Source organism: Mesitornis unicolor, unplaced genomic scaffold (assembly GCF_000695765.1).
Source record: "Mesitornis unicolor isolate BGI_N332 unplaced genomic scaffold, ASM69576v1 scaffold10947, whole genome shotgun sequence".
In the NCBI taxonomy this organism is placed as follows: Eukaryota; Metazoa; Chordata; class Aves; order Mesitornithiformes; family Mesitornithidae; genus Mesitornis; species Mesitornis unicolor.
The window spans coordinates 36,397-60,910 of record NW_010198466.1 but is presented as its reverse complement, the minus strand read 5'-3'; the positions used below and the strand labels follow the sequence as shown (position 1 = coordinate 60,910).

At 43.6% G+C, this 24,514-nt stretch overlaps 1 protein-coding gene across 1 annotated transcript in view; it reads right to left on the bottom strand.

Annotated features, from left to right (window-relative positions):
- CCBE1 (collagen and calcium binding EGF domains 1) overlaps nt 1-19,563 on the bottom strand; it is a gene marked incomplete at its 5' end in the record, with an annotated part of 23,372 nt that extends 3,809 nt beyond the window's left edge. The window contains 5 exons of the mRNA XM_010189166.1: nt 1,157-1,277; nt 8,196-8,302; nt 13,035-13,172; nt 13,895-14,029; nt 19,511-19,563. Coding sequence (XP_010187468.1) covers nt 1,157-1,277; nt 8,196-8,302; nt 13,035-13,172; nt 13,895-14,029; nt 19,511-19,563 — 554 coding nt within the window. The remainder of the gene's footprint in view (nt 1-1,156; nt 1,278-8,195; nt 8,303-13,034; nt 13,173-13,894; nt 14,030-19,510) is intronic.
- Nucleotides 19,564-24,514: the final 4,951 nt, after the last annotated feature.

Below are 24,514 nucleotides of genomic sequence, written 5' to 3'. Positions count from 1 at the left end.
AGCAGGACAGAATATGTACAGTAAGGGTTTTCAAAAGGAGTGAAATCAAGTTCAGCGATTAACCTCTCGGACTCCTCCTGAAGACCACCCAGCTGCAGGGCAGCGGAGAAGAAGAGCAGAGGCGGTTTTCAGGCAGAAGAGACAATTCTACAGTACCTTGGACAGCTCAGTCATGGGGGAACCAGGTGGAGGACAGGCAGGGTCAGGCCTAGGATAGAGAGACTGCAAGGTGACGCACTGTGTGCTCCAGAGTCTGACGCAGAAGCTCTAACCACATTGTCCTTACAGTTACGATATACTGACAACTGAAGATACTCATCCTCCAAGAAAATGACATAAAGACTCAAAAACCAACGCAAGACTCCAGAAGTGGGGATACATGGGAGGCAGTTCAGTAGGCAGTAAATCAAACCTCGTCTGGAATATCTGCTCGTCCTCAGTAAGAATATTCCTGAAATATGGCACAATGCTAAAATTCCTTGGATTTATTGCTAACCCAAAATTAGATCTGCATTGAACAAGGCCTGCAAAATTTTCAGCACCACTGGCTGCAAGCTCCAAGGTGTCTGGCTTAGGTTAGAGCTTTTGGAACTCTCTGCTTTTCTCATTGTTTCAAACTATACCTTAGCAAAGAAGGTGTGAGAGGAGTTTTACTTTTCAGATTCCTTTGAATCTGGAACACACATAAAACCAGCGAATGAATCCTTGTAAAACCAGACAAGGGAAAACAAAACAGTTGGCACAAAACTCCGTAAACTGAAAGCAGATTTTCTGCACTTGACAGACAGAGCTAAAGCAATAGGTATTCCTGAAATGAAATGAAGTGTTTTAAGACAGAATCAAAATACAGGAAATGACAACTGAAGCCAGTGAGGTATCCTAGGAAGAGGGAGAAATTTAACACATACAGGACAAACGCAGGTTGCATGCCACAAAACATATGGAGACTAAGACACAATGGATGATGTTAGACAGTTGGCAGAGGCTAACCATGATGACCAGAAAGTTCTTCTTTTTAAATTTAGCACAAACACAAATATAATAATAATAATAAAAATATGAAACACATTCAATCCTATCACACTGAAAGATTGAAGTTCATAATTTTTATTCATGGCACTATTGCACATTCACATCCCTCTGGTCTGTATCTTACCTGGAGGGCCTTGTTGGCCAGGCTGCCCTGGGGGGCCAGGGATATATGCATTAGATGCAAGCACTTTTTCACCAGTTATTTGCTTGCTAAGATCAGCAGCATTATTTGGTAGCAACGCAACCTGCCAAAACCAAAAATCACTGTAAGCTTTTCATCATTCAGCTGAATAAATTACATTCCTGGTTAAGCTTTCATGTAGACGAAGAGCATATTTAAATACGTCATTGAAATAATCAGAAAAAAAAGTGACTGTTGAAACCTATGCCAGCAGTTACTCCTAAGCTGGCCAACTCGATTCTTTTCAAGTATGAACATGAAGATTTTTTGAAGGTCCTTCCATATCTTGTGGTCCCACAGAAAACTGGCTCCCTCACCCTCATATGGGACCTTCTTACAGATAGTCAGAACCAGGTGGAAGGATGCCTGGAGCCTCTTACATCTTACCTGTACATCTTTCCAGTTGACTACCTTGCAGAAATCTGATGAGGAAACATTGTCATGGACAGTAATAGTCTACAATGCCTTTCCACGGGATGTTTTGGGTGACCCATGGAGACAAGTCAGGTTTGGCAGAAATGGTACCCTCCTGTCTTCCACACATGGTGTGGGTGTGTGTAGCATGAGCTCTGGGTAGAGGATCCTAGAAATGATCCATACCTCAGGTTTCATATACCCAGGAGGTCACCCAGACTTGAAAGATGCCACATGAAAAACATGTCACCATTTGATTTTAAGACATTTATTATTTCTGGTACTTTCCTTTCCCTGGTACCAGAACCTTGTAGAAACCCTGATGTCTCCTGTGAGGCTGTTCACCTTTCAAGTCACCGTGGAAATACTGCAAGTCAGTCCAAATAGAAGGTAGGAGAAATTCAAGAGATACACAGCAACAAGTGTCAAAAACTGAAGTCTCACAACTGTTTGGATCTTTTCAGGAAACTTCTTTTTCCTAATTTGAATTTTCCTCTAATTATTTACTGCCCCTTCTCAGGACAAAATTTTGCTCTGATACTTAAGTTCTCATTCATAGGTGCACAAGCCACTACCTTTTCATAGGTTTCAATGAGAGCCCCAAATCCTTTGTGGATCTGGCCCTTTTACCATACTACTTAACCCAACAGATCTGGATCTGCTCTGCATGGGGACACAAAGCTAAATTAAGTGAGAATGTAAGAACAATTGCACACTATGGTTTAAATGCCATCATCCATTAATCAGATGTTAAATTATCCATTAAACATTAATTTTCCCAGATTGAATATATTTAATAATTAAACATATTCAGAAAAATTCTGCTAACATTTAGTCTCTCCAGAGGCAGCTGAAGGGAGATGACAAGACAAGCCAGGAGGCTGGTCTGCAGTGAGGAAAGAAGTTTATTAGTGATGAGTGGCTGCATGTCGAGTTGGGAATTTTGCTTTGCCAAATACAACTGAAGAGCCATTTCAGCAACACCAGGGCAGATCCATCCCTGGGTCAGCTTTGTTGCTCCTTGAATGAATTTGCTCTCTGGGTAATTTGATGCTGGATTCTGCAACATTTGTGTGGGAGAGCCACATTAAATAAAATACATGATTACTCCTGCTATCTGACAATGCTTTTAATCAGCTATTTGGAATTCCCTGCACTGCACTGTTTTCAAGACTCCCATGTGTTTCTGTAATTATTTGATATACACTTTCCTGCCCTTAGTGCAAACCTAATGTTAGTAACGCACAGGGAAAAAAAAAGCTATGCATTTGCAGTACCCAGTATTACTTTTGTCAAAACATTCTAAATTAAGGAATGCTCTTTAAGGGTAATCAGTGCTGCTTCCAGTTTGGGACTGGATGCACAGAACAGTTCCAAAGGAAGCAAAAGTGAGAAAAAAAAAAGTTAGAAATGCTGAAATAATTCCTGGTGGCATTTCTGAAACACCAGTTCAATTTTTCAGACTGGAATTCAAAATGTGATGACAGGAATACAAGGATTTATCAGCCATTTGTGACTCAGGGTTTGGAGAGCATTGCTGTTCCAAAGACAAGATGACTGCACTAAAGGCAAATTTAGTGGCATGATGTAAGTCTTACATGAATTTGGTAAATTCACTCCATCCTCAGAGAAATCAGTGACTGGATGAGGTCAGCACTTCACAGAAGCCCCACAGGATGTTTCTTACGTGCTTACTCCTATGAATCTGCTCACACAGAAGTTGGGGATCCAGCACACCTCCTGCTGTGCCCCTTGCACTGTCATCTTTGTTTTTCCAAACTAAAACATCTGTTTGGTTTACCAACAACCCTGCAGCTTTCTGAGGACCCCAGCCACTGCAGCACACACCAAAGCATGGGGCTGCTGAAGATAAAGGGCTACTCCATGGTTCACAGCACCTCACACCTGGGGCTAAAGGGGCAAATTCAGTCGCTGAAGGCTCTCATAGGCACATTGGCCAGGAACCAGCACAAGGAGGTCCAGTGGCCGGCTCTGGTCACTGCCAAGTTTTGTTTCCCAGAGGTGCCAGAGCAGGGTTCTGGCTGAATATGAATGGAAGATTGCATGGACCATCATGCTGCAAAATTTCCATTATGTGAGGTGTCAGCCTCACCTCTGTGCCTGGGAAGATCATGGAACAGATCCTCCTGGAAGCTCTGCTGAGGCACATGGAGGACAGTGAGGTGATTTGAGACAACCAGCATGGCTTTACTAGGGGCAAGTCCTGCCTGACCAATCTGGTGGCTTTTTACAATGGAGTGACTACATCAGTGGACAGGGGAAGAGCTATGGATGTCCTCTATCTGGATTTCTGCAAGGCCTTTGACATGGTTCCCCACAGCATCCTTCTCTCTAAGTTGGAGAGGTATGGATTTGATGGGTGGACTGTTCAGTGGATAAGGAATTGGCTGAATGGTTGCATCCAGAGAGTAGTGGTCAATGGCTCGATGTCCAGATGGAAGATGGTGACAAGTGGTGTCCCTCAAGGGTCTGTACTGAGACCAGTGCTGTTTAATATCTTCGTTAATGATATTGACAGCAGGATTGAGTGCACCCTTAGCAAGTTCGCTGATGTCACCAAGCTGGGTGGTTGAGGTTAATGTGCCAGAGCGAAGGGATGCCATCCTGAGGGACCTGGACAGGATGGAGAAGTGGGCCCAGGTGAACCTCATGAAGTTCAACAAGGCCAAGTGCAGGGTCCTGCACCTGGATAGCGGCAATCCCAAGCACAAATACAGGCTGGGCAGAGAATGGACTGAGAACAGCTCTGAGGAGAAGGACTTCGGGGTGTCAGTCAATGAAAAACTCAAAATGAGCCGGCAATGTGCATTCTCAGCTCAGAAGACCAACTGCATCCTGGGCTGCATCAAAAGAAGTGTGGCCAGCAAGGTGAGGAGGTGATTCTGCCCATCTGCTCTACTCTAGTGAGACCACGCTTGGAGTACTGTGTCCAGTTCTGGGGCCCCTAATATCAGAAGGACATGGAGCTGTTGGAGTGGTTCAGAGGAGAGCCATAGAGATGGTCAGAGGCTGAAGCAACTCTACTATGGAGACAGGCTGAGAGTTGGGGCTGTTCAGCCTGGAGAAGAGAAGGCTCCAGGGGGACCTTATAGCAGCCTTCCAGCTCCTGAATGGGTCCCATAGGAAAGCTGGGAAGGGACTTCTTACAGAGCGCAGGTAGCAATAGAATGAGGGGAAACGGCATTAAACTGGAAGAGGGTAGATTTAGACTAGATATTAGGAAGAAATTCTTTACTGTGAGGGTGGTGAGACACTGGCAGAGGTTGCCCAGGGAGGGTGTCAATGCCCCCTCCCTGGCAGCGTTTAAGGCCAGGTTGGACAGGGCTTTGGGCAGCCTGGTCTGGTGGGAGGTGTCTCTGCCCATGGCAGGGGTTGGACTGGATGAGCTTTAAGGTCCCTTCCAACCTGAATCATTCTGTGATTCTATGGTTCTATGTTACAGAAATCAACCAAGGGCTCTGCACTGCCACGCTAAAACCCAGACACAGAGTTAAATTCTGTGACTATCTGAGAGCATTACATTTTGGGCAGTTATTCTGAGAATATTTTCAGTGTCATCGATGTTTCTCCTTAGGGGTGGCCACGGTTGATTAACAGATTAATTGATGTCCTCTTTAGAGCTTGCACTTAAATTTCTGACCAGATCCTATTTTGGGGATCTATTGTTATCCTAGCTGATAAATAGACATCACTTAGTATGTAGTCCCTGCCATGAATACTCATCAGCTCATATTGCAGATGGCCAGGCTGGAGTAAAAAGGTGCATTTAATATTGAAGACTCATCATGAAGAGGGTTTGGAAGTGTATTCTTTTCTGTTGCTTAAATATTGACTTGTTCCTGCCAGCAAGGCTGTTGTAACAACTTAGTAAGTTAAAAAAAAAATCACATAGCTGCTGTGAAAGCATCTACACATGCTTCCCCACTGAGTCAGCTGGACTCCAGGCATACACTAGGAGTGCCAAAATACCCAGGCTCTGGTCTCGCTCACTGCTCTTTGATATCTTCTGGCCAGGAAATGGTTGTTACGTACGCCGGGGCCAAACCATGTGTTTCTGATGTTGACTCACATCCTCTTAGGGATTGGCTATACTCACTGGCCTAATTTCTATTTCACTTTTTAACTGAACTGAATCCTGGTCCAGAGTGACCTTGGCTTTCACCATCTCCAGCTCCAAATCTTAATGGACCTTTGAAAATATTTTTTTTCCATGTGCGTGCACATACTAGCAAGGATAAATTTTAAAGAAAGACAGTACTAGAAACCAGACTCCCATATGTTGCATTGCATGCTGTATCTGGAGGTTTGGGTAGTTTCTAGATCTGTGGTTTAGATGACTTTGACAGTGCTTGACAGGAGTGATGTGGAACATGGCTTTCTAATTAAGATGTTTACACATGTCTGTGCAATAGGATCCAGCTTACTTGATTTTTTTTTTTAATTGTTGGCTGTGTGTCAGCATGTCAGATATCTCTCCCCCTCCCTTGTTTTTCAGCTTTCCACTCTTCTTCCTTCAAGGAAGTTCTGAGAGATCAACCTAGAACTGCTCACAGCCCCCTGTTATATCAGGACAGTCCATCCCACAGGATGACCATACAAGGTGACTTTCTGTTCCTGATCCTAGAGCTGTCCTGGATCTGGAATAGATGTCACAATCCTCCAAAAAGGTATTGGTACCATCATCAGATGTAGCAGGACTTGAGTTTGCCCCTGTCCTTTTCTAAGGAGACACAAAACCGCACTTCCCACTTCCAGAAGCATACCCTAATTCCCAGTTGTGGGGTTTGCTGGCTTGGATTCTTCACAGGCTTTTCTGCTAAACATAATTTTACATAAAGTTCATAAAATGTGAAAGCCTTAACCGCAAGATGAAGACTCATTCCCATAAACTGTCTCTCTGGAGACAGAAATGAATTTTTCTGTGTGAAACAGAACAGCTTCAACCGCACATATTGAGAGACGTCCTCCCCAGAAGAACTTGGCCATGTAGCGGCTAGTGAAACGCGAGGGTGTGTGCCTCCCTGGGCAGAGAAACAGCATAAGACCAGATGTCCTTTCACATGGAGAAAAGCTCTCCTTTCTGTGGGGTAGACAACGCCAGAGGCCTCAAGGGACCACCTCTTCCAGCTCTCATTATGTGAGGCACACCCTCTGAGGATGCCAAATAGATGAAGTCCCACTAGGAAGATACCTGGGGGAAATTTAGATTATGGGCCATGACAGGACTTAGCTATGAGGCAAGAGTGAGCTGCTTAGTTTGGCTTCTGAACAAGTGCCCACAGCAACAGGTATCCAGGGTGTTAAGTTTTCCAGGAGTGAGTTCTGAACACAGGCATCTAACAGTGGAAGTTAGACACGCAAAACTTGCCATTCACTCAGGCCATTAGTTTCCCCATTCTTGCTGCAAACACCTTGAGGCTGCTCAGCATCACGGACTGTGGCTGGACAAACAGCCATGCAAAAGCATGGATCCTTTTAACCTGTTTACTACTGTTCGCTTGAGAAATAGAATTTTCATCACACATTAAATTCTGTCACTTCTACACCTGCCTTCATGCCGACTCAGAAGGAAAACATGACATTTTGAGATTTTTGTGATAATGAGTATCTCAAAACTCGGTGTATTTATTTTTAGTGAAACAGATTTCTTTCTTCCTGGTACAAATTACACTGAATGAATAACATTAAATACAACAAGTGAACATACCAAATTGTGCTTTGACACAATGAAATTAAATGAGCACCTCGGGTGAGATAATTACAGCCTGTCAACATGCATTGCTGAGAATATTCCTGCAGAACATTTCCATTAGAGAGAACCTGAATGTTCAATGGAGATGTCGCCAGAAAAGGCATTACACCCGCACCCCTGCACTTGACTCTCCAAATCTTGGGGTGGGTCTCTGATTTATTTAAATTCTACCCAAAAGAGGGGTACACATATAGAAACAACTAAAGTTAAAGGCCAGGGGAAGTTTTTAAGTGCATTATTCTGTACTTGCAAGGATACAGGTGAAAACAAAGAAGGCTGGGGCTGAGGATTTTTCTTCTTAAAAAAATCAAAGTTACTATATTTGCTAGTGATGTTTTTGTCTACCCACATAACTCCCATTTCACAAGAATCCTGCATCAGCACCCTATTAATGCAAAATCATGCTCTTCCACGTTCCTGCATCTGCAGAGTGTCTTGCACTTGCACACCCTAAAGGTGGATCAAGTCCAAAATCCCATGCATTCAGAATGAATGGAAAGCTGCAGCCAGCGCAGATTGCCAAAAATCCTGGGCTCTGACTGGGATGGGTGTTTGCCAGGCTCTGCTACCATGAGCTTGGTAACCCAGCTCCATGAGTTTCATTAGCAATCTGCTTATAAGCAATACAGAAACACAAGGAAAATATGCCCTTCCTAGATTATTTTAAAATACATCGCTATCATCCTTATGGGCACAAGAGCCACATGGCAGTGACAGTTCTGAATACTTAAATTTAACCTCAGTTGTCATAAAACATGCAGGTCTGGTAAAGACATGATTGATCAACGTTCATACCTTTTGCTTCAGTTGTAAAACTGTCTGCTTTATTTGATGAAATTCCTTACAAGAGGCACAGCATGTCCCCGATTTCGCCGCATTTTCAGATTTCTCAGGAAGCCCAGCTGAAAGAAAGTGGTTTCCAAAACAAATATAAAGATCCAAAGCAAAGAAATTAATAAACTGATTGCAAAAGCAACTTGAAGGTTGTTAGATTTCCCCAGACTGTGAAAAGAAGAGAGAATCTTGCCATTATTAATTCTTTGACTGTGAATTGCTATGTAAGTCTGAGAAACTTTGCAGGGACAGCTCTGAGCTCATTTTCAAAGCAGCTGTTTCCAGTTAACAGTCCCCAAAGAATTTCTTTTTTAATACCTGAAAAAGTTTACACCCCTTCTTTTATTCTTTGTGTAGGGTAGACTAACTCCATAGATTTGAACCCGTTTTAACTTTGAGTGTAGGGTAGACTAAGCCTATAGATCTGAATTGATTTACACTTCCTCAAAGGGAAAATTTTCATATGCTATAAATTACAGTAAAATCCCTCACACTGTGGTCATTTCATTCACTTTGCATAAACTGTTCTTTATCATCACTGGCTATTCCTCCATGTGATGGAATCAGCCTGAGCACAGATGGGGACTGAGATTAATGTCAGGGATTTAAATCCACACAAGAGAAAGGGTCACACCTCTTGATACTATGCATGAATGGGATCTTTTCAGGAATCCATTAAATTATTCAAACTGTAAGAGATATCACAAATGTTATTTTTTTGTCCTTGTCGCATTCTTATATGCATTGGACAAATAAGCACTGCTTTAAAAGATGTCCACTTAACGAGAAATGTGGTTTCCAAAACACATTTGTGACACATACTGGCAAACTTTAGGTGAGCTTGTTTTCTTTCCCATGTAGCCTTGAGAAGCATCAAGTGTATTGAGGCCCTGCATGTGATGTGTGACCTTTTATGATGTTACCTGGAAGGGTTATTGGACATGTTTGAACAGTGACCATTCAGAGCATGTCCCATAATGGAAAAACTCTGCAGGTGGTCCTGGTTTAAGTCAAAATCTTCTTCCTCTTTATTGTATCTAGCATTGTTATGGCAGTAAGGACGCTGCTCTTCCCAGCCCTTTCTGATAGCACTTGGCTTGGTAATACCTGAACAGCTTTCTATACAGTGTTCAGATGGCTCAAAGATTTAAGGCCAAAAGGTACTACTTGGGGTTTCCTGATTAACTCTACATAGCATATAATAGAATTTCACCAAATTACAGCTATGATAGCTCCAAGACTACCTGGTTGCAACACTTCCCAGAGGTAGTCCAGCCTTGGTGTGAAGATTCCTGAATATGCAGCATCTGCTGGTTTCCTCACTGCTGTATTTCTAATGTTAATCATTTCGCCTTTGATTTCTTTCAAAGCCTCTTTGCCCATAAGTCTTTCTCTGATAAATCAAAGAATCTGCAGCACACAGGGTTTCCACCACCCCCCTCCCCCAACAAGGAATTGATATGCTGTAATCAAGACACCTCTTGATATATAAGGTAAGTTTTCTCCTGACCACAAGTCAATATTGTGGCTCCCTCATGGAGTTCTTCCTCCCTCTTCAATTATTCAGTTTCCATTTAAAAAGTCAGTGTTTTGACATGCCCATTTTTGGAACTGTGTAGGATTTACAGATGCACATACATAGAGCCATTAGAAAAAATGTTTTGTTTTGTTTTGAAACTCCAATAAAGCTTGGGCTTGGTAGTAGTCTTAACCAAGATTTCTTTTAATAGCTATCTTACCAATAGTTATCTATTGCACACATTGTGTTAAGAAACATTGCTGAAAGCAACATACGGTCATGGGGAAAAAACTGCCAGAGCCTCTGCTATTTGAAACCTAATGCAATCCCACTAGAATCAGTGGAATTACATGCAGATTAAGAAGCAGTGAATTTGGCCTCATGTTTCATTACAAAATCCAGTTTATCTTTCAGAAGGACGTGGTACATGGGGCTGACAAGTTTTGATAAAACAGAGCTATAACAATCCATGGCAATGAATGCCGGGGGGGGGTCATGTTTGGGAAATATCATACCAGTGAGATTTCTGCAAATCCAGTTGGATTGACTTGATGGAGGAAGAAGTACAACAGCGTCACACAAGCAAGCATGAGCTGTGTCCCGGGAGAGAGGTGGAATCCCCCTAACTCATACCAGACAGAGGTGATGATTTGCCCAGGCAAGGAGTCATCCATCAAACATTCACTCTACCCCCATCCAATCCTGTACCAGGACTAAACTATGAATAAAGCCAGCATAAAGCATGGATAAAGCCAGAAGCCACCTAGGACAGGCCAGAGGGGGCAGGAAGCAATTACACAGAGCCACCCACACACGATGCAGATACGGAGGTCACCTACTGGGGTCAGTTTGGCCAGCACTGAGCAAGGCACTTACATAGCCTGTTTCCATTGCACAGACCTACGCCAGGAAACTAGGATTATTTTGGAGAAGGCTTAAACTAGACCCATTTTATGAAGGCTTTCCAAAGCATGAAGTCTGGTTCACGTGTGACGTTGCTGTGCTGATGGGGGTCCTTTCATCTTGGTGGGACACCGGTGAGCCCTGTGGTGCCTATCAATGAGAGATCCGCTCAGAGGAGTGATGTGTTTTCTTTGCATGTGCTCGAAGACTCTGTCTTGCTGACGCTGGAAGAGGAGGAGATGCTGGTGGGGGAGAGCTCTGCGGGGGGCTGTGCTGCAGGCGGTCTTGCACGGAGACTGCTGAGCTGATCATCTGTGTTGTATTATCTGGGCTCAGCCTGCTGAGATGGTTTCATTTGCCTACTTCAGTGCGGGTAGCTGTATTGTCTCTGTCAAATGAAACACGACTGCGGATGCAGGAAAAATGCTCCCTATTCTTGTGCCCACTAACAAACCCAGAGCTCTCAGTCAAGCTCACTTATAGAGCCAAAAAAGTGCCTAGATTGCACCCTTCAGGAATGGCACAATGAAAACATGAAGAGTATCTCCTGGGAAACATGCAACGTGGTTAAAGCCAGAGAGGGATACATGTGTTTTCATGTCCCTCAAAATAAATTTTAAAATAAGATTTAAGTGTGCCAGCTACCATGAAAAGCAAATAATCTCTTTACTAGGAAGCAATTCCAGCTCAGATGCGATGCTCTCCGGGCGGTGCAGGGCTGCGGCTGACCACGGGGTGGTGCGTGGCTACAGCCGGATCCTCACCGTTGCTGAAATCCTTGACTTTCTTTGGGATGAGTTATGGACACAAACCTTGTGAAACAGCAATGGTCAACTCCTCTGTCATTTGCACCAGAAGTCTGGCATTTAGTAACATTAACCTGGAATTAACAGGAAGGTAACAGAGCAGAAAGCATCCTTCTCTGCTTTGCACAGTTGATTTGGAATATATCTTGAGAGATTGTGGGTATTTCATTCCAGATTAACTACTGGAACTGACATTTTTATGTGTCAAGTACATTCACTGTAAAACTGGTGTTTGTCAAATACTAGGATATTTTCACAGCCTTGAATATTTTGAATGGTTGGTTATCCTGAATGTTGTGAACATTACTCTATCAGGAAATTTGAACTAGCCAGAAAAAAAGTTAACTAAAAAAAAACTATTAGCAAGGGGACTGTATAGATTATATCTCTTTCCTTTGTGATTGCCTCACACTTATAAGGAAAAAACCTCAAACATTTCAAAACTACAAGGAACAACTAAAGTTAATGGAGGGGCTCCAGTTACACATTTTCAGAGGAAAATCAAAATTACAAATTGCTCTGGCCATCCAGTGGGATTTGGAGCACCCAATGTTACATATGTTCAGACATTAAATGACGAACCCAGGGTAAGCCACCATTCGTCAAAAGAGAGTTAGTTTTTATCCAGAGCACAGGTTGTTCTCTTCTTTCTTTCTTTTTAAATTGTCCTATCAGTATTTAATCTGCAGTACTCTAAATTCTGTAATTTAATAACTGGGATGAGGTCAGAAACTTTAAAATAATTCAGACACAGCACACATACATACTTTGAAACCAACAGTGAAAAGCAAGTACAAGCCCTCACTTTTACCCCTTAGCCATCACCTATTATTTTCATTAAAAAGAGAAAAAAATCTGACCACAGTCACAATACACACAAACTAATTGCAGGTCAGCAGAATTCAGTGTCAGTCAATGTAATTTAGCAACTTATTTAAGCAATGCCTGAAAAGTGTGTGGAATTCCCAGGCACAGCTTTCCTGAGCCTCAGAGTGCTCAAAGGCGCTAACCACCCGGCCCAGGGACATTCGCTAATCTCAGATGCAGGCATATAAATACAAATTAAACTTGCTGAAATTAATTTAATTAACAAGTTAAATTAATGAAAGGTTATAAGTTTCAGCATGTGGCTTTTTTTTCCCCTTTGTTTCCTGAGCTCTGTGTCACAAACTAGGTATAATCCAGGTTGGTACTGGAGCAAGATATGTCTTTGGACAGTTGGATCCAGCAGAAATAGTCTAACTGAGGCTGTAATGGCAAGTTTCACCATTCACCCACTCTGCTTTCCACATCCTTCAGTGTAAATGTGCTCTTCCTTTATAGATGTGACTGCTGATTTACTGCTGCATGTGTGCAGCTCATGAACCGGGAAGGAGGAGTGTGTGCAGCAGGACTGCTCCATGGGCACTTGGGTGCCCTGTGAACAACCTGGGCTCTCCAGGGCATCGGCTAATTCCCAGCTTCGGACCCCCTGCTCTAAGTGTAGCGTAGGGAGCAGTTCCCATTTTAGGACAGATCAACCTTTTAGATGTCCTTTTAGCCCAGGACCTTTACCCCCCCACTGTCATATACCTTTGTCTCCCTTGGTGCATGTCTTGCCGTCCTCCCCTCGGGTGTAGCCTTCGTGACACTCGCACCTGTAGCTGCCCATGGTGTTGACACAAATCTGAGAGCACAGCGTCCCATTGCTCATGGCGCACTCATCGATATCTGGGGAGCAGCAAGAGTTCAAAATGTCCTAAAGCCGGAGGTTTCAGACCTCAAATACAATAAAAGACTTCCTTGGAAGATATCAGGAGATTTCATGGTTAAATAAATGAGTAATTGCAGGTCCATTCTGTGAAAACTGCTGTATTATTATTATTAACACATCTGATGTTTTATTGGCGAACATCGCTTGACCATTTCTTTGTATTGAAAAGCTCACAAGCAAAGCTCTGTCCTGTAAACCTTGGCTCCCTGGCACAGCAAACCAGCAGAGCAGGGCAGGACCAGCCAGACAGGCATCACATGTAAATGGTCAGTCCTGAATTAGACATTGGCCATTTGAACCAAACTCCAATGATTTCTTTCCTAATTAGGCCCAGTTACAGTGCTTTGAGGGTTACAGTTAGAACCATGTCCCTGGTCTCAGACCAAAACCCCAAGTATGACTCAAAGCCTGCAGGAGGAATTAATAAAGGGAAAATTACATGAGCCCAGCACTTCAAAGTGTTTGGGTGCATATGTCGTGTTTTAGGTACTACCTCCTAATAATTTCAGGGGGATTTAGATCTTTTAGTTCTGAGAACAAACCCTTAACATAGTTTAAAAAACCCACATTACTTCTGTAATAGTAATGATAACAAGAAAGGTTTCAGATCTAAACTGACTCCTAAAAGAGCAGGATACATCCTTAACCGGGGATGAGCTCAATGCGCACTTCTACCCACCCAGGCAATACGGCTTCTCTCTGTTCCTGTGCCTCTCCCGATCATAGCGGTACCCAGGGTAGCAAGTGCATAAGACTCGCCCGAAGTTATCTGTGCACTGCTGTTCGCAAGGAGCTTCAGCACAGACATCGTAGTCTGGGGAGAGAAAAATGTGATTAGGGAAAAGACCAATGGGAGCAGCTGGATGTAAAAGTGACAGCAAATACTTCACTTCTCTGCTACTTAATGAAGTCCAGTTACATTGTTTTTAAGGACCGAAGGAACCTAAAAGTAAAGCATTCATGGGACACAAGTAAGAAATTCTGGTACAATTGTAATTGCTAATCCCAGCTTTACAGTAGTTAGACTATTTCTAAAAGCTGGAATCTAAGCAAAGGTGACTTAACCAGTTTGCAGAATTTAAAATTCTTCTCACAGAAATACTGAATTATGTGAAAGTTTTCTTGCTGCTTTCTTCCACAAATATTTAAGTGCTGGTAGCAAAATTTCCTATGCAGAATACTGAGAAACACTGCCAAATCCAGGCAGAAAGTACACCATAAGGAAAAGTTAATTAAAATCACACAGTAATTGCTCAAAGCCAGATATAACCCATCTAGCAAAGAACACATTGTTACAAAACCATCATCACTCTTCATAACAGCAATGTGCAGATTAGGGATGATAAGTTGCTGGCTGCGCTTGTCAGTGAAATCCCAAAAGACTGAAATCCCCATTTGAAACCTGAAGGACGGCAAATCTGTTTCTTATTTCACTGCTATGCAGCAGCAGAGCTGAAGTCCAGGAACGAACACCAGAGCGAAACAGGGTCTGACCTGCACCCCTGCCCTGCCAGGGGCTGGATTTGGGTCCTGCTGTCAGGCTGGTGGCAGGACTGGGGGGAGATGGGCAGCCTCTGACTATGAGTTGCAAGGACTTTGCAGTGTCATGGGGAACATTTGCCAGGAGGAGAAAAGAGCTGAAGCAGCATCAATTCTCAAAACCAGCTCAGGCAAACCCTGCTGGCGGTCAGGTCTTACACCAAAACAAAAGGCAGTTTCTGTGGTCATTTCAGAGGAACATCATCCTGCACACAGCATCGACCAGGTTGTCACTGTGACCCTCCAGTGACTGGGTACTGGAGGCCACAGCAGATATAGCCCATCCCTAATCCAGACCAGATACATCTAAACCAAACCTAAGTGTTTCAGCTGAGTTCCCAGCTACGCACTGTGTTTCCATATATATAGTATAAAATAATTAAACCCCAGACCCATTATTGACTCACAGTAATGACTAGCAGACATCTCTGGGTATGATGATTTTTCCAAACAATTAAAATGAACTAATAGATGCTAAACCACATATGCTGCACAAAGTATATAAAGCATATTTGGAGCACTGGGGGTAAAAGTGACACTGTGCTAAGATATGGAAAGGCACCAAATGAGACTTAACAAGCTGCCTTATGTCACACCAGAGCTCCTTAGACCAAAAAATACTATTGCAATGGTGCCAAGCATTTCATCCTTTGTGCTTGTTGCCTTTTGAGTAGCAGGCATCCTTTCTTTCCTCCTTACTTTCTCAACTTAACTCCTGAAGTCTGCCCGCAGCGCTGAGGCGGTGAATGGCAGTGCCAGGACCCCCAGCAGGAACCAGGGTCAAACAGCGCAGAGCCTTGCACAAGTGTGGAAGAAAAACATGGCCCTTGCCTTCAGGCACGGTCAGACTGGGGGCTAGTTTGGGCTTTTTAGGTGGTGCTGGCGCTGCAAACTCCCGTTACATTTGGCACTACTAAATAGTTCCAAATATAAAGTATTAGTGGTGTTTTTCCTGGGCATGGTTGCAATTTTTTCGTTTTCCACTGAAATAAAATCAGATGGAGATCAAGCTGGTATGCCCAGCGGTGAGCTGAACGTGCCTGCTTCTTGGTCAGCCTGCAGATGCTGAATTCGGCCCGTGCCATGTCAAGCCTATTCAGAGTGGAGGCAAAATGAGCTCTGTCCTCCCTGCACTTCCATCAATAGATGTGCCCAAATAAAATCACCATCTTCCACCACAATCAGCATTAGCTATGTGTAAACCTTTCCTAATAGACATTACCCTAACTTGTACTTAGAAATCCTTGAGAGATGGAGATGCCACACCATCATCCATTCTACTCCCAAGACTAAATATCCTTGCAGACAGAAACTTTTTACTCATATCTGATCCAAACTCCCCTTATAGCCATTGTAGCCCATTTTTTGTCTGCCATGAAGAACAGTTTACTTTCACCTTTTTAGTGAGTCTTCACATACCTAAAAACTGTTATCATGTCTCCCCTCAGCCTCCTTTTCTCTAGACTAAACAACCCAGTTCTTTTTATATCTTCTCTCTTTTGCCATATTTCACTTAGCTATTCTTTAAATATGTTTTTTGCATCCACCTTAGCAGAGCTCCACCAAGACCACTGCTTCACTGACTTCCATGCAAAGCTAGGGGAGGGTCTAGGAGGTGGACATCTCCCTGCTGATGGTTCCCACGCAGTCAGCCCAAGTCACGCTGTGGCTGTGGGCACGTCCCATGTCACGGAGTTGTGTGTCCCCAGGGCTTTGGTCCCAGGTAACACAACTCCATCAGGAACAGTCCTCACAAAATTTTGGAATTAAATTGGGCAAAAGCTGCTGCACCATCACTGTGTGCTCTGCAGAACCGAGGATGTACATGCCCTCTCTCATTCAAGCCTCTTGTCTGGCAGCCCAGCCTTAGAAATGTGGTCTGAGGGTGAGTCAAAGCCATATGCTGAGGACAAGGCTGTTCCAGACTTTAGGAAAACACAAAAAACCTGAAGCAGAATAACAAATATATATTGCAATGTACTTGGGAATGGCAGCACAGCATGGAAAGTTGTATTGAGGAAATCTCTGAGACAGCATTAGTGAGGAAAGAGCAGATCTAGTATTTAACTGTTATAGATTACTTTGCTCTGAATTAATCCACAGAAACTCAAGTAACAAACCAGTGGTTGGGAGGGTGCTCTCCAAAATAAGCTGTTTCAGGCTACAGCTGCCCCTGCTTTACTTTTGGTGGCGCCACAAGGCAGGACTTGGCTGGAGCTGGGAGTCTCCAAAGTAAAGATGAAGGAGTTAAGTGAGAAGAAGAGGGTGAGGAGCTCTTTTTTGACCTGCTTCGCTGGTTAGGTATAGCAGGAAGAGATGCTACCGAGTGACGTCCTCTCAATGTTTCCTGAGGATCATCGCTCCCTTCTCCTGCAGCTGAAACCCAGAGTGAGAAAGTGAGCCCAAAGCAAACTAAATGCAGAACCTAGGGGCATGGACTGCACTGATTTCTGTTGCTTTTAAAGGTCAGATGAGAAATAACAGGGCAGAAACCAAAGACGGACAAAGACACAACTCTTTCGGGAAAGCATCTGTTTAAATAAACATCTGTCTGAGAAGGAGTTCGGTCTCTTCCCAAGGCAGCCATAAGAGGGTGAACAACTCCTTCTCCCAACCCTCCCTGCAGCCACTGCTAAATCACAGAGAAGACAGGGCTGGAACTACTTCTCATGGCTTTGACTTCCCAGCACTGGATTAAAAGGTGCAGATGCGCTCTAATAAGCTCACATCTGTAATGTATTTATGTGCCTTTGTTGAGATATGCATTTCATACAGCTACTCTGTCAAGATTATGCCAAAACAATGTGTGAAGAGCCAAATGATGTCCAGTAACAGAGTAAGTGAACTGAGTGCTTCACTGAATCATGTTTGTCGTTCCTATACCAACAGCCCAAGATCATCTCAGATGTAAAAGCAATTGCTGTGGCCTCTGAAGTTCAAGGCAAAATGTAGATTGAGCTGAAAAAGGGGGAATGTAGATACAAAGGGAGAGAAGCCACAGGCAGCACAGAAATTCAACTAGTGGCAGAAACTCTCAGGTTTCTGAGATGCAGTTAATAGACAGGATTGAGAGAAGTCAATGCGTAGTCACCTAAAACCTCAAGAGATGAAAATTAGAAGCCTAAAATTATATATTGCCATGGCTCTCATTTTATTTTTGCTCCTATTACCTCTCCTGCTGTATCCATTATATTTAGTGAATAAAACTGTTATAATCCATAGGAAAGCTGCAGCCCAGACTGTAGAGTCCCGGTTTCTTTCCACCTTGAAAGGATTCAGGGCTTCTGCCTCCTGCGTACACAACTGTCTTGTACAACACAACACAACCACCTCCTCCCAGTGTCTGTCTTGCACTGGAGCTGCCATCTCACGCCACACACATTGAGACAAAACTCTCTGCAAAACCACAGGATGAGGAGCTTCTTGTGAGCATCAATTTCACCCAAATCCTACCCAGCTCCCTGGCTCATGAGCTGTTTCTTTGCAAGGAAGCAGCAGATGCACAATTCCTGTTTTGAGAAGATGTGGTGGGGTTCTATTTTATTCTTTTTTCTTTGTATTGCAAACTGTGTTCTAGTGTTTCCAGCCAGCAGCGAAGAAGATACAATTTTTTTAAAAAAGCAGCAGAATCAGAGTTTGGGTTATAACCCCTGTTGGCTGGAGACTGTAACTCAAAAACCAACTGACTCTCTCCAGTATGTTAATCTGTCACTTTTCTTTTCAAAACATCACTATCCTAAACTGGGAAAAATCTCAAGACAGCTTGAGGCTTTCCATATGTCATCAAACAGAAGGACGTGTTACCATAAACCAACTTTTTAACCTGCTTTTTGAAGCAAACAAGGTTTATTGGCTTGTCATCCTGGGCCATTTGCTTCTGACTGACAGTTCCTCTTCTCCTGTAACTTCAGAGCCAGTTTCATCTGAACTGGGCAAAGCAGTGGGAGCAACTGCAGAAGTTACATTGCTACTGCTCAGCGAAGCCATTGGCGGGGTAGACCCAATGGAGACCTCCCCTAAGGTTAAGGCAGGCAGAGCTCAGCCTTTTCCTAAACGAGACCTCACTGCAGTGACCTCTGAGCATTGGGACCCCTTTTTGCCTTTGCAAAGCTTCCCTCTGCCAGGAGGGGTTTGTTCCCTTTTCACTACCGCATGAACTACCCCGAGTAATTCCCCATCTGCCTCTGCCCCTGGTGACAAGAGAGCCTTGTCCATGACCAGGAGAGGCAGAGGGAGATGCTGTTTGGCAGTGCTCTCCCCTCACTGACATTTTTGGGATATAGGTAACTAAAGGCAGGACTAACTCAACTTGTCACTCACTCCCCATACACTCACAAGACAAATGGGCTATGCCAGATGCAAGGAGTACATAGTGACAGCCACCAGCCAGGAAGGGTTTGCTCCTGGATGCACAGAGGGCTCCTGTGCACCCAGCCAAGAGCTAAGGTGTCCCTCTGTTTGCAGCAGGAGAGCGATGCAGCTACAGGTACTTAGGGGATGATCAAGGCTTTGCATGCTAAGTGAAACTTTTGGAAGGTGCTGATCTTTTCATTTTTCCAAGAATTTCTTCAAAACAGAAAGAAGAAGAAAGAAATTCCTTCCTTCTCCTTCTTTCCCCCACTGACACATGAGATACGGCCAAGCCTGTGGTTATATCGGACGCTTTTCCAAACTGGTGGTGTGTAAAACAGGGCAAAGAGGGAAAGACAAAAACACAGGAAAAAAAATGAGGGGTAAGAGCAGTGAAATCACATACCTTCAGGGATGCACTGTCCAAGAACAAACTTATAACCCTTACAGCATTTTTTCCTGAAAAACAATAAAATAAATAAATGAATAAATAAATACATTCTCTAAAGGTTGGTGCTGCCTTTAAAAACAGTCATGGGTAGATCATGGATATGACAAATCAAACAAGATGAGGATCCTGAGCTTTGTAGTTGGAGTTACCTGTGCATTAAGGAACGCAACACAGAAAGCCACCACTCAGTCCATGCGGCATTTTAAATGACAGGATGGCCAGCCTGAGGAGACTGCAGATGGGTACCCCAACACTGACTCTCTCAACATTCCAAGTAACTTTTGAAAACCCCCGTCCCTTGGGTTGAGAGGATGCAGCACACCTCAGTGCTGTTCACGTACACAACTTAGGTCATAATTTTCATGATACAGTGAAGGGTGTTTTCAAACATCTGCCATTTCAATGTAAACTTGCAGGAAGGGGTAAGTTTCAGGGGTAAGAGGAGTACACACAGGATAAATGTTATCAGTCATTTATAATCTTTTAATAAACCTGGAAGGCGATAAGTGAAATATATTGGGTATTTAAACTGGAGCAAGGAAGAGTATCTTATACAGGCAGGGGGACAAAGCTGCAGTGAAGAGTCCATAGGATCAGACACTTTTTATGTGCCTATGATATGAACAAAGTCTGAGTGCTGAGAAATTGTTTCTTATGCACTGGCCAGTAATGACATTTAGGCATTCAGCTACAACTGCTTGTTTGCTTTCTAGGCAACAACCAACTAAAGCAAGTCACCAGGACTCCCAGCAGCACTGAGGAGACTTTACAAATGACTTTGTCCCTTATCACCCTCAGAGCTACTTGCTGCAGGGACCTGGGGACCTTGGGAGTGTCCCAGGGTGGTGGCTACCAGGACTGCTGCAAGAGAGCAAATTGCTGTTCAGTGCACTATTTGACCAAGTCTGCGTTAGTCTGGGGGAAGAAACCAGAGTATTTCACAAATTCACAGTTTTTCATGCCTTGTGGACATGCTGAAATATCTGCAAAACTGGGAAACCATCCATTTGGTCTTATCCTTTAATTCAATAACCGACACAGAATAGCGCTAAAGCCATGGCAGCCAATGACACAACACTCAGACAACACGCAGCCATCACAAATCATCATTATGTTGAATTTAAATCAACTATCAGTTGCAACTGACCACTTAAAACAAACAATGCATTACTCCAAACTATGTAAAAACAAACTTTGGCTCCATATTTTACCCTCTTCCAAAGATTAGCTGGAATATAAATTATGCTTAATGAAGGTTGAACATCTGAAGAGGAAGCCTTGCTTTGTTATGCAAACAGTGGTTCCCTCATTAGACTTTTCTCCAAACACTGCTGTGAAGTTTTATCTGCAAGACAAACAAATGCAGGAGGAATGAGTTCAAAGGTGCATTGGGGAGGCTGTTCATGTGCTGCAAGCCATGCTGATGGCTTTCCAAGCGCACATTCATCTCCTCTGTGGAAGAAGGGAAGCTGATAGAGGCTTGCTTGTAGCCGCTCTTCAGAGGAAGATACAGCCCAGCTTGAGAGAGGACCAGGAGATGGGGAAGGAGAGAACGGCAATCATACCATGAGATGCTGACCTGTGGGGCTGTACCAGCCAGAGCTACCCAGAAAGAGAGAGCAGCAGTTTTCATAATTTCTACCCATCTCCCTGGGAATTCCCCCTTGATTTTCTGCCTTAGGACCCTTAGGTCTCCCATCCTTGGAGTGACTTGTGGCAGCAGATGCAAACCTCAGCTGGCACAGCCTGCTCCTGGGTAAGGGCTTGCCTGCTGGGAACCTTGCAGGAGCTGCCTCCATCCTTTCAGCTTGGTCAGTGATGGCTTCTGGCTGGACCTGTTGGCTTTCTTGTGGCTAAATTGTGGTTTTTACCTGCCTTCCTGGATCCTTCTGATAGCACCCTGAAGCAAGCACAGCCTTGCGTAGCCTTGCCAGGGGTTGCTCCGGTTAAAGCAACTGGAAAATTGTGCTGCCCTAGCAGATAACCAAACCCCTCCTGAAATCTGTAGCTTCAAAGGCACTTTGGAACAATGTGTTCAACAGGGGTGTGGGATATTTTTGAGTAATTATTGCCTGGCTTCCAGTTTCGCTTTTAATTTTTGTTGAATTTTCCCATCATGAAACTCCAAATCTTACTTAAAGCGGTTTAGAGAAGAGATGCCCTGCTTTCAGGACCACACTCCAGAAAACAAGTTCCCTTGACAATCAGTTCCCAATTCAAGATTACAGCCCTCTGTACTAGCACAGCCCATTTAAATGGCAAGCTTCAGCCACCAGCAAGATTTTGCCAGGGAAACTGCTACTTTAGGGTTAATGCACAGGAAATACAATACGACAATACTCGTTTCTCTGAACATTACATTGCAACCCTGGGATTCCTGCATGCTTTAGCTTTTTAACGAGAAATCTGTCAAAATGATGGACACATGAGGTGATCATTAGCAAAGGCATTTTAATAGCAGTACTCATTTTCAGACGCCCAGGTCCAGGTTGACATGTCTAATCAACGTTGCACAGCAGCCATCTCGTTATACATAATGAGAGGTAAGAGGGGGTCCTCACTGATAATTTTGGCAACTGAGTAACTTTCAGCAAGGCGGTTGCTACGCAGCTGTACATATGAGCATGCATCAAACGCAAACTAATACACAGCTGTGTGAGAAGATCAACCACCAAAATCTGGATCTATGGGGAAATAAAGTTAATTCAAAAAAATTGTATCTTGTTTTCAAAAGGAGACACTTTTGGCAGACTTATCTGTTACAGAATTTAATGGGGTGCTTCAGCTATTAAATATGTAGCAACTTCTGATTCTCATGCAGTCGTCACTCAGAAACATGCACAAGCCTCAATTCACAGAGAGTTTTGGGCACTGTGATTTTGATCACTACAATGTCTAGCTTTTGTGCTATCTGTAAGAAAATCCACAGTGATAGGGACTCTCTCAAAGCAAAGTCACTCTTTTTTTCTGACAGGTAGCTGCAGGAGAAGCAGGGAGAAGCTGTGCTACTCCCTTTTGCTCTGAAGATGGAGGTGCTAATGCGTCACTGAACATCAGAAGGTGGGATTTAGAGTCTAACATCTGATACCAATAAATACATCCCTGACGAGAGAAGCAGCGGATCTGCCTTTGTTGCAGGCTTTTGTGGCCCATCACCTTGCAGACTGAGAGAGGAGCTGAGCTTTCCAGGAGCACCCCCACGTCCCACCACCCACAGGTTCCCCCCTGTGCCCAACACACAGCAGTGCAGCAGCACAGCACCCCCCAACCTATTTTGCAGAGGGGTAGCTGCTTGATAGCATCGCCCAAGACCGGCAGGACGAAAGGCAAGGAATGTGGTTTAATTAAGCCACCACTTTATTAAGTTAGCTTATCTGGCAGCTATCAGCAGTAACTCGTCCAGTGCGGACCACGGTTTTTGTTCCCATAATTGTTTCCACCTGGTGCACGGCTGCAGTTGCCCGCAGACCACCTCCTGCTCGGCACCAGGACACCATGGCCGGGGATGGTGAGACTGAGGTCTGCCGAGCTAACAAAGCAACTTCAGGGTCCTACAGCAGCTGAAGTGCTTTGGAAATGCAAATAATAACAGGATAAAGACTTAAAATGAGAATTAACCTGTATCTGCAGAAACATGGCAGTGACTTGGGATGCAGAATGCATTATTGAGGTTTTGTTTAACTTCAGCAAATAGGCAACTCCAAAGCTCTATCATGAGAATTACATTGAAAAAAGATACATGATGGACATTTAATGATTAAAAAAGGGGAAGGCAAAGGAGAAATGTGAAGGGAAGGGAAAAACAGGAGTTCTATACTAATTTCAGATTAACATTGTATGTTAAGGAAATCCTTGCAAAAGATGACAAAAGTAGAAACAGAAGAGTCCACTTTAGGAAATATTTGCCTCCTAGGAGGAAAGCAGACACAGAAATCCCTACTCTGAGTCAGAAAGTGAGATTTTAGGATGAAATATTACCCTTATTTTTATCCCTACAACGCTGGAGTTCAGACAGACAGTCATCCTCCAGGATGGCTCCATCCCGACAGAAGTAATTCAAGCAGAGGCACTTTAACTCCCGCTCTTCAGGGGCAGGAGCACTCGCATGGACAGTTTCTGTAGCTCAGTTGATGCCTGAGGCCACTTCACTGGAGATGCAGCAGCTCCATCGGTGGTCAGGCAGGTCAGATCCCCCACCATCACACTATTTCTGACCCATGGATGTCAGAAGAGTTGCACTTTGGTGGGTGTAAAAGCTGCTTAACATTTCGTGTGGGTTTAGGTATATCAACACTGTTCTCCCAGGTCAGGTCTGGTAGAAAATAATGATAATACAGTTGAACAAATTTATTTAGTAAAAAAGACAATTTCCTATTAGGAAAAGATATAAAAAAAATTAATTAGATTTCTTCAGACAACATCATAACATGAACTCAGAAGAACTTGTGCTGTATCTTGAAGACCTGAGCCAGCAAAGGCCACCGCACGGCTGTGTTTAATTGCACAAAGGGGTCTTTGTTAAAATGTTTCCTTATTTTGCCTGCCCAGAATTTCTTTTTGATCATCCTGACTTTGAGAAATGCACAGTTCAGCAAAAACGCAAATATAAAATACAGCAATTAACTTACAAAAGATAATTAGACAGCTATAACAGCATGCCAACAAGGTACCTTAAGAAAAACAACGCTTATTTTTCTCATATTCTATATAAAACTCAAATGAGGGCCAGGCCTGTCTGCTGAAGCATGCATAGACAAAGCCCATCTGTAGCACAAGTGTATTAAGGAAGCAGCTCAGTAGCTGTGCACAGTTTCACCATAATTCACATGGAGAGAAGATTTACGGCAACATGGTGTAAAAATGAATGCACTTTATTTTGTTTGCCTTTCTGTGGGATGCATACCGAAATCTTGAGTAAGAGAGGATGGCCTCCCTGCAGACACTTGTTCAGCATACACT